The sequence below is a fragment of the Cucurbita moschata genome, unplaced genomic scaffold (genome assembly GCF_002738365.1).
Source record: "Cucurbita moschata cultivar Rifu unplaced genomic scaffold, Cmos_1.0 Cmo_Scf00042, whole genome shotgun sequence".
In the NCBI taxonomy this organism is placed as follows: Eukaryota; Viridiplantae; Streptophyta; class Magnoliopsida; order Cucurbitales; family Cucurbitaceae; genus Cucurbita; species Cucurbita moschata.
The window spans coordinates 1,241,712-1,256,241 of record NW_019268558.1 but is presented as its reverse complement, the minus strand read 5'-3'; the positions used below and the strand labels follow the sequence as shown (position 1 = coordinate 1,256,241).

Here is a 14,530-nt window from a genome sequence, read left to right as displayed (position 1 = left end):
TATGTTAAGGAAGGATATATTAATACTTCGTATATGTAGTGTTGAGATGTGTATGAAATGTTTCTCCGTGCTATAATTTGAAAGTTAGGTTACGAATGAAATGATTTATGAAAGGTTATGTATGCATATTACTAAGTGTAGTATGTGAGATAAAGAACGGAGGTGGTGAGGTTGTCTTGCATGACTTATTACAATGAAAAATGTGGAGACCTTGTGCATAATTGTATGTTCACGTGGATTGAGATACTTTCTCTTTATGATGAGTACGGATGTATATACTATTTTAACAAGAGGATTACTTCTTCCAATTCGTTCGTAACGTTAAGAAGAGGACCGACAAAATTCTCCTTCAAAACTAATAATCACATCTATACTTGAAAAATTGTTGACAAGTAAGAAACTTGGAGCCTTAACTATGGTAAGATCTTTAGAACATTACAACATGGTTAAAAAGTTCATCACTAACTTACATGTCGTACTAACGTGGATGGACCACACCATGCAAATCAAAGAGAGTTTAAACCTCATTCAAACACCTCACTTGATTATACACACCTCATTCAAACTATAACGCACACATTGTTCAAAATTTCATGATGTTATCTAGTAAACTTTCAGTTTGGTAAACTCAAATCATCATTTTCATGTACTTACCGACTGCTTTAATTTCATATCTACATACTCTATAGTAATGTCCTTTGACACTACCATTTTCAGTATCCATAGCAACCTATAAGATAATATCATCTACCGTACTTTCCTAGTATATATTCGTTGGACAACTTACTAGTATTTGTTTGTACATTCTTTTCCATCTTTATGGTCATAATACTATGTCATTTAACTATGTTTCAAGACATCCGACTGAAACATCTAATATTTTTTTCATGTGTATACTGGTGTTAAGTAGCCTTTGAATCGCAGATAAAATTATGTTAAGCCTAAACATGCTCCAAATCATGAATACATCAGGTAGCATTCATATTTCATGCCTAATAAATTATAACATAACATAGCAACATCATATATTATATTTCATAGGACATACCGGATGGTGACGCGACATTTGCGGTAAGGCCATGGAATACTCTAAGCCTACCTTTTTCTAACAATAAAATGGCTGATACATGCATGTTTGGCTACTTAATTAACAAAGTTTAGAAATAAATATGTTATCGCCCTAATTAGTGACTTGTGTATAAATGGCTTCCTTGCTACAAATCAAAATTCAGTTGATCTTCGTCACTGTGAAACCAAATTGTAAGCCAAGAATTCTCTCTTTCTCGTTTATCTGATTTCATGATTGTTTCTCGTTTCTTGATCGGCCTTAGAATTTGAACTCTGCCTTGATTTTTCCTTTATTTCTCTCTTATTTGTTATTGTCGTGATCGATTACAAGTTATTGACGCTGTCCGTCTCTATAGGCTTCTATTAATCTTCAGGCTCCATTTCTGATGGATTTTTGTAGTTCCGTTGCTGCGTCGTTTAGATCTCTGGATTTTCTTCTCGACTACTCGTTTGTTTCGGACATTTTTCTCAATTGCATCTTTCAATGATCTGAAATGAAACATTATGACAGTCCCTTCAAATATTTCTATATTTTTACGTCGAAGTTAATGACGGCGAAGAATCCGCTTGTGTTTAATTGTTTGTTGTGTTTCGTATTTGCTAATGGCAGTTTAAAGCTTTCGATTATTTATTAGCCTTTTACAGAATATAAATGGTGGAGTATATACAACAATCCTCCAAAATACTGGAGTTTCTGCCAACTGCCTAAATCAACAATTTGCAATCAAGTTTTTTGTAAAACGTATCTTTAAAACATTAATCGACTTTCAGATATTTAGTTTTTTGTTTCCTGTGACAATGAGCTCCCCCGTTCCCTGCTTACACAACTGGCTAGTAGTAACTATTTGTATTCTATGATTTTCTAAAACTCATCTTACTTGTATAGGATCTCTTGTTGAGGATATAAGTGAAAAGGGAGAAATAATTGCGAGCAGAGAAAATGTCCTTCGGCAATGGAGTGAAATCCTGTGCAAAGCTGGTGAAGTCTTCAGAACCATTGTTGTTGAAATCAGGTTTCGTTACCTTGTTAGCCATGATGCAGATTTACTTTAACTTATGTTTTACAATTCCTGCATATGCTTGTTAGTTGCAACCATCTTTCTCAAATTCATAAGAGTGTAGTTATAGCATACTCTGACATGATTGCAAATAAGGAAACAAGCAAACCATTAATTAAAAATAAGTGATGTGAAAGAAATTGCACAACAATGACAGTAATAAAAAAGAATTATTGAAGCACTGAACATCGCCGGAGTTCTATGCATGGGAGAAGATTAAAGCATCGAACACCATGGAGTTCAAAGAAAATAAATCTGAAAAAGATAACAAGTTCCTAGGAACAAGTATTTATGGATAGCTCTGCTAAAATGGCTAAGTAAGACCTTCAGCAGGTTGTGATATAGGCTTTTTTTGCCTATTATTACTTGGGCCTTCCTCTTGGTAACGTTCCTATAAGTTTTTTGTTTTTGAGATCTAGTTGTGGAAAAGGTCAAAAAATGCTTCTCCTCATGGAAGTGGAGTTTTTTTTTCCTTCTTTCTAACGGAAGTAGACAAACTTTATCTGGTTTGTTTTTAGTGGAATCTCAACTTTCTTGCTCCATTTGTTTAGGGTTCTCGTTTTGTTCAACAAGAGATTAGAAAAGCTTATAAGTGACTTCTTACGAGAAGGGGTTGATGAGGTTCGAACATTGATTTAGTCAAGTGGGAGGTTGTGGCCAAGCTGTTCGATCTTGGGCATTTAGATATTGGTAATTTGAGGGATCAAAACGAAGTCTTGTTGGTTAAATGGTTGTGGTGCTTTCCTTGGGGGACTGCACCTTGTGGCCTATGACTATTGTGATACTGTATACGAAGTCTTGTTGATGTTTACTTCCCCTGAAAATCATGGATAGAACAAATTTCTAATTTTCTAGTCAATGAAGGATACTGTATTCTTTCATATTGGTATATTTTTTTAAAATGTATATTTTAGTAAACGTGTCCTTGCTGCATCTCTGTCCTAGTATTTTAGAAGGCGATGATTCATCGACAATAGTCTGTTCAGCTCTACTAATTCATAGGGTTCATATATATATATATATATATGAATCGAGGTTTTTAAATCCTAAAAATGATGGTTTTGTGGCACAGCTAATCGAGGGCTTCACTCAACTGGTGTGAAGAGAATGGGAGGACATGCACATGGACACGATGAACCCTACTATTTGCACGCAAAGCACATGTACAACTTGGATAGGATGAAAAATCAGAAGTTGAGCATGAGGCTTGGAGTTTTCACTGCATTCAGCATAGGTGTGGGCGTTCCAATCTATGCAGTGATGTTTCAGCAAAAGAAGACGGCCTCTGGATGATATTCTTCACTCAAACAATGTGTGCAATCCAATAAGAAACGTCGGTTGCACCTCAGTCAGTCCTCTCCTCTCCTTGGTTTTATTAACTCTGTATAAACCCTCATTTCAAATGCTGCATACAAACTCAGAAAGTCGATTCTGTTTTTCCCAATAAGTGTTTTCATCAGAATTCCCCATTATATTCCACATTTTGATCCAATCTGTTTTACTACCCAAAGATTTTTATTGTTTGGGTTCATTCATTCATTCCTTCCCTGCATTTTTATTTAGTTTTCCCCTAACCATTTTCTTTATATCCGTGTTGTATGGTTGGAGGAAATGATAACCTTGTAGATTTTCTAAGCTAATTTATCTCTCCCATTTGTTTTACAAATGTTTCATTTATTTCAACTTATATATTTTAAGATATTATCACCCTTTAGAGGAAGTAGAGGTATTGTTGTTTGATAAGAAAGAAAAATAAAAAAATGGGAACGGTGATTGGATTGATGATAAAATAGAATATTGGATCTCGAACAGTAATTCGATTGATATAAAAAAAAGAGAATTCTTGGTTCAATTGATCAAATTCTATTGAGTCCGATTGATGATAAAAAAAAGAGAATTCTTGGTTCAGTTCTCCACTTAACGACAGAAAAAAGGAGGTTCAGTTCTCCACTTAACAACAGAAAAAAGGATTGATCAAATTCTATTGAATCTGACTTACAGTGATCATTTATCAACGAATGATTCTGGTACTTACCGTGATCATTTATCAAAGAATGATTTTGGTTATCAAATGATTGAACAACCAGGTAAATTACCAGGAATAATTTACTTTTAGGAGAAAGACGGACATTCCTTGCTCATTATCAGACAATCACTTATTCACAAACCTCGTTCCTTGCTCATTATCAGACAATCACTTATTCACAAACCTCGTGTGGGGCTAATAGTTTGAATTTTCCATCTCATGGAAAACCCTTTTCGCTCGGATTGAACTTGTTCATAGTTTGAATTTCCCATCTTATGGAAAACCCTTTTCGCTCGGATTGAACTTGTTCATGTTGTGAGAGCGATCTTGAAGATAGGTGACTCAAAAGTTAGTGTCTATACCAATACCACAACAAGGTACACCTCCTTTTTCGATGCATAACCATTATATATTGAGTTACTTTTTGAGAATTTTTCTAAGAAGCATGTGAGTGAATACAACAAAACATGTAAAAAGGATCAGTAAGAAGGATCAGGGCTAGAAACGAAACTAAGCAGAAACTAAGCAGAGCATTACATAAAAAAAATAAAACATGTAGAAAGAATCCGTGCTAGAACCGAAAGTAAGGATTAAAATTTTATTTTTTTGATTAATCAATAATCTAATTTTATCTTCCCATACACACGGCATTGAGACATGATTCACCATCGTTCCTTATTTTAAAATTTAAAATTTAAAATTTATGTGAAATATTTTAAAAAAAATTAAATTAATTGATAATTTAATTTTAGAATTGAACTAAATTTAAATTCTTTTTTATATTAAAAAATATGGAAAGATGGAGAATTCAAATAACATATTTTAATAAATATTATTTGAATGCTGAATTTTGTAGAAAAAAGAACGCGTGTTGGCACCTAATTACCATTTGGCTCAACACGATGAGTAGGGTTTTATTCTACAAATTGAAACACAGCAAAGCCGGAGCAACAGATTTTCTCCCGCCACGACCGCCCTCCTTCCGCAACAATCTTCTTCTTCTTCTTCTTCTTCATTCCGGTTAGGCTTCTCATTTATGCTTTCAACTCTTCTGCTTAATTGTGTTATTCAGCCTTTACCTCCATCTGAATTGAGGCTTTCATAGTTTCTTTTGGTTGGTTTGATTTCAGAAACCGTCGATGTTCAATTGCAAAAACATATTTGCACGTACTCAAACTATTAGGAACTGGTCTAGATGCAATTTCAATTCTGCTTCTTCTTCTTCTTCTTCTTCTTCTTTCAAATTCGAAACCGGAAATTATTATTCTGTTCTTCAGTCCTCTAGTTTTCAGCATTGGTTCAAAAATTGGAAAGAATTTCGAAAGCATAAGTTAACAGCAAGTACTTTTGCTGGGGCTATTGGGTTTTGGCCTCGTCGAAGGGCACAGTTGTGGTTAGAGAAACTTGGGGCAATTGACCAGTTTTCTGGTAATCTTGCAACTTGTTGGAGTAACATGAAAGAAGAAGAGGCTCTTGAGCGATATAAGCTGATTACAGGGAACTCTGTTTTGTTTCCTGAGTTTCAAGTCTATGAGAAAGGAAACTCTGAATATGATTGGTTAGCTGCTTCACCTGATGGTGCAATTGACAAGATGGTCTATGGATTGCCCTCACGAGGTGTGTTGGAGATTAAGTGCCCATTTTTTGATGGTGATATGGCAAAGGCTTCACCATGGTCTCGAGTTCCTCTTTACTGTATTCCTCAGGCTCAAGGTTTGATGGAAATAATGGATAGAGATTGGATGGATTTTTATGTTTGGACTCCTAAAGGTAGTAGTTTGTTTAGATTGTACCGAGATGCCGAATATTGGGAGGTTTTGAAAATTGCTTTGTCCGATTTTTGGTGGAAGCATGTTCAACCAGCAAGGGAGATGTGTAGTAAATATTCCATTACAAATCCCCTCATTGAGCTGAAGTCTCTTAGGCCATCACCCAAGCATGAGTTGTGCAGTTATATAGTTTGTGAAAGCAAACGGGTTGTTGATAATTCTGAGTTGCTCTTGCGTGAATTTAATGGAAGACTTCAAACCTGATGATTTCCAAATATTTAGTTCAATGGCTGAAATTGTATTTAGGAATCTGGTGTTTAGAGTTTTAGAGCCTGAAGGAGTTCTTGTTAACATCAAAAGCCGGGGACCAAATGGAAACATTGGCAAAGCAAGCACAGTTTGGCTTTGACTCGACATCCTACTTTGCTTTCTTGTCGAGAGGGTTCCTGTCACAACCTAATGTTGGCCCCTGGCCACCACACTAGGAAAGTTAACGATTTGCAAGTATTGCCTAGACCTGCACCGAACATGCCGTGGCACATGTCACACTTCCAATTCTCTCTTCATTGGAACGCAAGGACATGGTACAGCGGTTAGCTTCACTGTACAGCATGAAGCCCAAAGGGCCAGGAGAAGTAAGCTTGATGGCTTTCTGTTTGAAGTCTACTGATTTAAAAATTCTCAAGGTTACTTTTTTCCTGTTCTGTTAAAAATTCTCTGTGGCAATAGAGTGGAGACGATCTCCATGTTTGGTAATGGGTTTTCTGAAAGTTGCCCTGTTGGAGCTTGGATGAGGTATCAGTTTCAAGTAAGATTTTGTTTCATTTTGTGCCCAGATTGTATTTCATTTATTTATTTATTTATTTTAAATGTTCTATAAGATCATTTGTTCACGTAAGCTTAAACGTTCACTATTTCATTCAACTGCAAGTTCTGTTACTAAGTCTGAGTATGGAGTTTGTTCTGCACCCGTATTTCCCAATGGTGGATTTTTATCTTCTATGATCTTTTATGGTAATTGAGCATAATTCTTCTTCAGTTGATCAAAAGAGAGTTAGGTTTGAAACTCTTTTGTGTCTGAACAGGCCTCACTCTTTGTCATCAATTGGATTGCTTGAAGAGTATTGTCCAACGTTATACTGATCTTGGTTTTCAGTTTATGCGGCCTTTTTCAGCTGCTCAAATAAGAATAGTTCCTCTTGAAGTTTTACGGATCTGCATGTCAACGACATTGTTTTTGATGCAGTTGTTGTTCCAATAGAAAAGCAAGGATTCTTTGGATCAACACTATCAAGTCTACTATTTGGAGAGACTTTGGTATGAGAGGAACTCAAGGATCTTTGGTAGCTAAAGCTTGTAATACTCGTGGTAAGAAAGCTTCGTGTAGCTCCTTGGTCCCTAAGGTTCCTTATTCCAGTTGCAAAGCTAAAAAAGCCTTTCTCCTTGCTTCTTATCTTAGAAAACAATCATAAAAAACAGGCCCAAAAGGACCTAAAAGTGAAACAAGAATCTATGGTAAGATTATAAGATATGAGTGGAGTAGTGACTAAAAATGATTATTTTTATTTTTTTGGATCGTGAATTATGATTGATCTTCAGTTCATTGAAACTTCTTAAAAACTATTCCATTCAGGATACTTTTTTTTGGTGGACTACAATTTTGTATTGTTTATCTAATCATTATTGTTTGTGGGAGTTGTGGAGTTACCTTGTAGTGTAAATTCGTTTGAGAGATTGGTTTAGGGTTTAGTTTGTCTTTTGCTTTGATTATATTAGAGATGTTTCGTACTTCGTTTCTTGGTCTAATGGTAGCAGTCTTGATCAAGTTATTGTCTTGTTTCTCGTTTTTTTCTCGTTTTGTTGGTTTGGTTCAGTTTATTTCCACCTCTTCCATCATCCAAACGCATAACAATTGTTGTATTATCGAATATTTAGACCACCGAACTCGTGAAATTTCTACCTTAGAGGTTGGAATACATAATGGCTTTGAAATCATTTTTTCTTCTAAAAAATGTAAATTATCTTTAGTGGCACGAAATTTGCCATTGACTCTAGATTGACGAACATGATAGGTGCCTTGGTTGTACTTCAACAACTTTCTACGACAGAAAAATAAGAACAAATTTTTTTTATATACCTAGTCATAAATCATAAAGTATTTCTTTCTACTTTATTTTTGCATTATTATTTTCTGTATGAAGTTAAGGTCCACAAATTTTATAGAGATCAAAAGCTTTAATACTATATGATATCGGAGACAACAAAAGAATCGGACAAGAAATCCCTGGTAAATTATCATTAACTCACAGGACTATGTTAGATATGGATTACCTTTAGGTCAATCATGTAGAAATATAGAATAATTTCCACACTCCCACGTTGAATCCCTCCACAAGTTTGATTTCCCTTGTTAGAAAATGAGCCTAGAGTCACATTTTCTTAAACAAAATGGTACTCCATCTCAATATGTTTTGTGTGAGCATGGAACAATCTCAATATGTTTTGTGTGAGCATGGAACAATGGGTAACGCACATGTAGAAAGCACAGAAGTTGCCACACAAGATCTGGGGTTGTTATTGATGGCACTCGAAGGAGAATCTATTGTGCATATCGATAGAGAATCACGGCATCTACTAATGGAGTTGGGTATGAGTCAATAAACCTAGTAAAATAAGTTACTAAAGTGGAGTAACTTTTAAGAGAATTATTATTGTGGAACAAATTTATGAAAATGGTTAGTACTTTCTCCCCTATAAATATTCACCACCACCAATAAAATTGAAAAGTACAATATCTTAAGTTTTTTATAAAAATATTCACAACAACCAATAAAATTGAAAAGTACAATATCTTAAGTTTTTTTAGTATATAAAGTAACTCTTCCTTCAAGTTGTTCTTTTTGCTTCCATTACTTGTTTTGGTGTGTATCAATCGAAGGTGAAAACCATCTGATATTAGAGCAAGATATCGAAACAAATGTCATCACCACAAAAAATTGCAGGAGGAGATGGGACAACACTAAAAAGTAGAAAGGAGGGGAGTGTAACACTCTAGGGTCTGTTACTCACGAAGAGTATTATGTAGCATGGTAGATAAAAACGTGTGTTAATTTATAGGCACAAGGCGTGTGGATGCCATCGAGCATGGTGATAACGTCAAGGAACATAAGGATATGGTAATTCTTGCTATCATCTACCAAGTAGTTCTGGAAGACGTCCTTCTCATGTTGGCAGAGGTAGCATGGGAGACGCTGCAATGCGTATGAGTGTGGAATGGGTCAAGGAAGCAAGGTGTAGACCTTGAAGAGCAATTTTGAGGTTATCTGCATTAGGATAGTGAGTCGATGGACGACTTTTCCATGAAGTTGACAATGATCGTCATCAACATCTGTTCATTAGGCGACAAGGTGAAGGAGATCTTTATCATCAAGAAGTTCCTTTGAGCTATTCCCCTGAGATTCATTCAAATCGTTATCTCCATTGAGCAACAGTAAAATGGTGTGGTTGAGAGAAGAAAATGTACCATAATGAATACGGCAAGAAACTTACTCAAAATCATGCAAGTCCCGACAGTTTTTTTAGGGCGAGACAATACGGCATGCAGTTTATCTTCTAAATTGTTTGGTGACGAAGACCTTGGGCACTCGTGCCCTTTATATTAAGTATGGTTTGATAAGAAACCTCACTTCGAGCATCTAATAGTTCTTGACTATGTAGCACATGTTTAGACTGCAAGGCCATATATCAAGAAACTTGATAATAGAAGCCAAAAGATGGTGTACTTAGGTGTAGAGGTTAAGATGAAGGCACATAGACTATATGATCCTCAACATGAGAAATTTTTTGTGAGTATAGATATCGTATTTGAAGAAGAGAAGAAGTGAGATTGGTGCAGCATCGACGATAACAAACAATACCAACTAGTTCACACATGTCATCATTGGTGACACGAAAAGGTGAACCAAAGCATAAGATGGTGTCAGGCTAGAAGAGTTGGATCCACAACAGATGATGAAACAAAGAAATTTCATTCCCTCACTGAAGTTTATGTAGATACATTTGAAGAAGAGTTGGATCTAGATGAGTTAGTATTGTTTGCTATCGAAGAGCCAACAACTTACCATGAGGGAGCAACTGAGATGACATGGATGACATGGTAGGAGGCGATGAAAAAAGAGTTTGAAGTTATTAAGAAAAAAACAAGGCATGGGCCATCACTGACTTATCACTTGATCACAAGGCTATTGATTTGAAGTGGATGTTTAAGCTAGAGAAGAATAAGGGAATGTCATCAATCACAAAACCAGCCTCATGACAAATGGATATGTGCATTTTCAAGAAGTTGATTTTAAGGTTTTCGCGTTGGTGGCTGGACTTGACATTTTAAAGTTGATTCTGCTCTCACAACTTTACATGGGTGGGAGGTCCATCAATTGAATCAGCATTTTTAGATGGTGACCTCAAAGAAAAAGTGTATGGTACCCACCTTGAAGCGCCAAGTGCATGGAACATACACTTTGGACAAAGTTTGAAGAGCCTCAATTTCATGAAGTACTCACAAGAGAAAACAAGCTACAAACTCATTGTTGGCTTATATGTCGATGACTTGATAGTCACTAGTATAAGAGTTTAAGAAGCAAATAATTAAAGAATTTTAGATGATTCACCTCAAGTTACTCACACACTACCTCTGATATTGAGGTGGACTAGAAGAAAGATTGCATCAGCTAAATAAATCAACATATGCAACAATTTAAGATGGTAGAGAGTAACTCGACCAAGTATCTCATGGAAGCAAAGTTACAACTTAAAAAAAAAACTTTTAAGGAAGCTTGGTGAATCCTAACGAGTATAGGGCCGTCAACCGTTTGAGGGACTTGACTCATATTCGTCCAGATCTTTCATATGTTGTCGGAATGGTGAATAGGTACATGAAGAAGCTTATATGAAACATCATTAAGCGATCAAGCACATTCTCCGTTATGAATGGAACCACAAACTATGTGCTAAAGTATTAAAGAGCGTGAGGACCTAAAGAACTAGTGTAATAGCCCAAACATAAATAAACAAATAAACAAATAAAAAGTTAAAATAATAATAATAATAATACATTAATTAATTAATTAAAATTAAAATAAAAAAAATAAAAAATAAAATAAAAAAACTCCCTCACCTCTCTCTACTAACCTCTCATCCCTTCCCACAATTATCTCTCCTCTACCCCTCTTACGCCAACCGCTAAAAAAGAAGAGAAACAGAAAACCTGCACAAGAAAAAGAAAAAACAGAAAACAATAATGGTCAGAAAACAATAATGGTCAGATCTGAGAAGAAGTACAATGACTATTGCAGATTTAGAGATTTTTGTCCGTTATTATGGTAAAATCTTATCTCAGATTTCCTTTTTCTTTATATTTTATACTTATGGTGATAAGAAATTAATTTAGGATCAAATCTTCTTTCCTATCTTTGACCGTATGTAATAATCAGATCCATATACAATTATTAGATTTTTGTTAGCATTTTAATCATACAAAATAAGGTTATAAGTTAGATTCAATAAAATCTAGGTGGCAAATCTATAAACTAAAAGATCGTAGTCTGTACTTAAAATTGGTCAGTTTACACAATTGAAAAACCTATTTACAGAATGAAAAAGATTAGAGAGAGAGAGGGAGGGAGTTTACACAATTGAAAAACCTATTTACAGAATGAAAAAGATTGTATTTAGTCTTTCCCCGCCGCTCTCTCTGTCTCTCAGCTTGGCTCCTCTCCTGTCCCTTTGGTCGAGTGTCTTCGCTCCTTGAACTGATTGATTTCAGAGAGAGAGGGAGGGAGATTGAGGAAAGATTTGTTAAATAGTATTTAACAATAAAAGGAAATATCTTACGGCAGTGAGCTCCTTTCAATTTTAAAACCTATTTACCTAATGAAAAAGATTAGGGAGAGAGGAAGCGAGAGTAAGGAAAGATTTGTTAAACAGTATTTAACAATAATAGGAAATATTAGACGTCAGTGAGCTCCTTTCAATTTTGTGTAACAGAAAACATTCAGAATTTTCAGCAGTGAGCTTCTCTAAATTTTGTCCAACAGAAAATATCAGAATTTTAAGATGACCAATGTAAATTAGAGTAATAATTTTATAGAGATAAAACTTGAAACTGATGTCATGAGCTCATATAGGTTGACTCGGATGTCAAAGGACGGAATCGAACTTTCATTAAAGATATATTCGTGACAACGACTTAAGCTATCCAAGTAAGTGACCTTACTATCGGCATGGTTATTTTTTTTGATGTTGACACGTGCCCTGTGGTTCTGCACGTGTCATATATATTGATATGTGTGAATTGTCTGTGGATCGATATGCTTCCTATATGTTACGTTATGTTATATAATATGTTGATTGTATGATAATAATTATGGTACGATGTGCTCTAGGAGATGTTTGAGATAGGATACGAGAAGGATGCACAAAACAAAATGTAACGATAGGAGTAAGATACGTTCACGAAACGTTAAGGTTAGGTTACATACCGGAGTGCTATGGATAGGAGAGATTGATGAAAGAATACGGTTAGGTTATGGGTAGAAAGGGATAGGTTTGTGATAGATTGATAGAACGATGGCGTTAGGATACGTTCTGGTGATGATATGACTAAGGTACGTCACGTAATGATATGCCTGTGATAGGTATAAGAACGTTAAGGCTACGGTAAGTTAGAGAACGATATGACTATGAAGTGTTTACGTTATGACTTTGTTATGATATGATTCATTGTATGCTAGATTATTGTGCTTAAGTACGAATCATGTGAACGTGAATGTATGTTATTTATGCTGCTTAGTTGATGTGATATGAATGCATGTGACGATGTGTGACCCTTGTACGATTATGGCTTGTTGTATGGGTATTGAAATGTAACTGAATGAATTGTATGACATGAAATACGGTAAATTGCATGATACATAACCCCGCTAGGAATATGTATGATATGTAATGAAATGAGAATGAGAATGACATGTAAGCATGAAAACGTGACACGGGGTTATGTTCATTAAATGATGACTGTAGGACTAGTGGGACCTCATGCATATTGTGTGATCATGCATTTGGGGGGATACCCCTATCCCATCACGAGGGTACGGACGCGTACATCCAAAGGGCAGCACAACGATCGTTATGCTTTGCATAGCGCTGCCGTGACGGTTTTAATTCTAATGGGTCCCGGTGGGCCCCCAGAGCATGCCCATCGGCTAGGGACAGTAGCCCAGCGGTGTGCGAACTAGCTGGTGAGCCCATATTCGCACGTATGGGCTGCGTGTAGAGTATATGGTACACGTCCACGATTACCTGTTAGGATTACACCGTAGGAAAAACGAAACGAAACGAAACGAAATGAAATGAAACGAAACGAAATGAAAGATAGGTCCCATCATTTCATTGCATGTGATTGTTGCATTTAACCCCAATAGTGGGGTCACTTGAGTATTTCTTTAAATACTCAGGCCATGTGCTACTACATTTTTTAGGTTAAGGCAAGGCATTCCTATACGGCTGACGACGGCATCGCAACTCGAGATCATGGCACATGCATAGGCTAGTGGTATTTATTTTCCTAGACTTAGGATAGAATAGGATGTTTTAAACTTAAACGCTTATTTATTTTATTTTGGGTCTTGTTGTGTCGTTTTAAAGATGTTTTCGAAACACGTAAGTCCATGGCTGTGTTTTTAAGTTAAAGGTTATATTTTATGGAATTTAAATGAAGTCTTCCGCATTCAATGTTTATGGTATGTATACAGTAGCGACCTTAAATTAAGTGGAAAATTTTGGGTTGTTACAGTTGGTATCAGAGCTCTAGGTTATAGATCTTGTAGACTAGCCTACGATGTAGGCTTGACATGTTCCATGGTCCCACCGTCGGTGTCCCGTCTCCGTCAGGTATGTCTTGCGTAAGATAAGAAAATGAAATGTCGTTGATTGTGTATGTTGTTATTGTTTGGTCATTATAAAATATAACTCATAATTGGACTTTACTCTATTGATTGTAATATTATTTACTGCATCCATGTTAGCTTAATTCTATATTTATTATAATTTAGAATACGTTATGTTTTACCTTGCATGGAATGTGAATGTAAATTGTTGTATTGATGAGTTATGTTTTACCTTGCATGGAATGTGAATGTAAATTGTTGTAATGATGAGTTATGTTTTACCTTGCATGGAATGTGAATGTAAATTGTTGTATTGATGATGTTTAGATTTACTGAGATTGTTGGTGTGAATTAATAGCTATAGTTTTAGTAAGCTACTAAATGTTAGGGTTGCTATGAAAATGACTTTGCTAAGCAAGATCATATATTTTAGTTAGACGTCTTGAACATATATAAACTATACAGTCTTATGATCATAGAGATGGGGAGAACTGTGCCAATGTATACGGAAGAGTAAGTAGTTTTAGATGAAATAAAATGACCTAAGAAACTTGATATAGATGTCAATATCCTATAGTATACGATAGATATTAAAAGTGGTAGTGTCTGAAAGAAAACTTCATAACTTTGAAGTATGTAAAGATGAAATTAAAGTACCTGTAAACAAAA

At 35.5% G+C, this 14,530-nt stretch overlaps 2 protein-coding genes across 3 annotated transcripts in view; both read left to right on the top strand.

Moving 5' to 3' along the window:
- Positions 1-1,153: 1,153 nt before the first annotated feature.
- On the top strand, positions 1,154-3,665 carry LOC111433382. The gene is made up of 3 exons (XM_023070430.1): positions 1,154-1,260; positions 1,955-2,081; positions 3,199-3,665. The coding sequence occupies exons 2-3, from the start codon at positions 2,009-2,011 to the stop codon at positions 3,417-3,419; spliced, it is 294 nt and encodes a 97-aa protein (XP_022926198.1). The 5' UTR covers positions 1,154-1,260; positions 1,955-2,008; the 3' UTR covers positions 3,420-3,665.
- A 1,390-nt stretch (positions 3,666-5,055) lies between these two features.
- The window catches only part of LOC111433377, a 13,427-nt gene continuing 3,952 nt past the window's right edge, over positions 5,056-14,530 (top strand). Inside the window, exons 1-2 of one of the 2 annotated variants that reach the window (XM_023070417.1) lie at positions 5,056-6,729; positions 7,007-7,746. In XM_023070417.1, coding sequence (XP_022926185.1) covers positions 5,292-6,185 — 894 coding nt within the window. In that variant the 5' untranslated portion in view covers positions 5,056-5,291 and the 3' untranslated portion in view covers positions 6,186-6,729; positions 7,007-7,746. Of the gene's footprint in view, positions 6,730-7,006; positions 7,747-14,530 lie in introns of those variants that run through there. The other variant, XM_023070419.1, reaches the window with a different exon arrangement.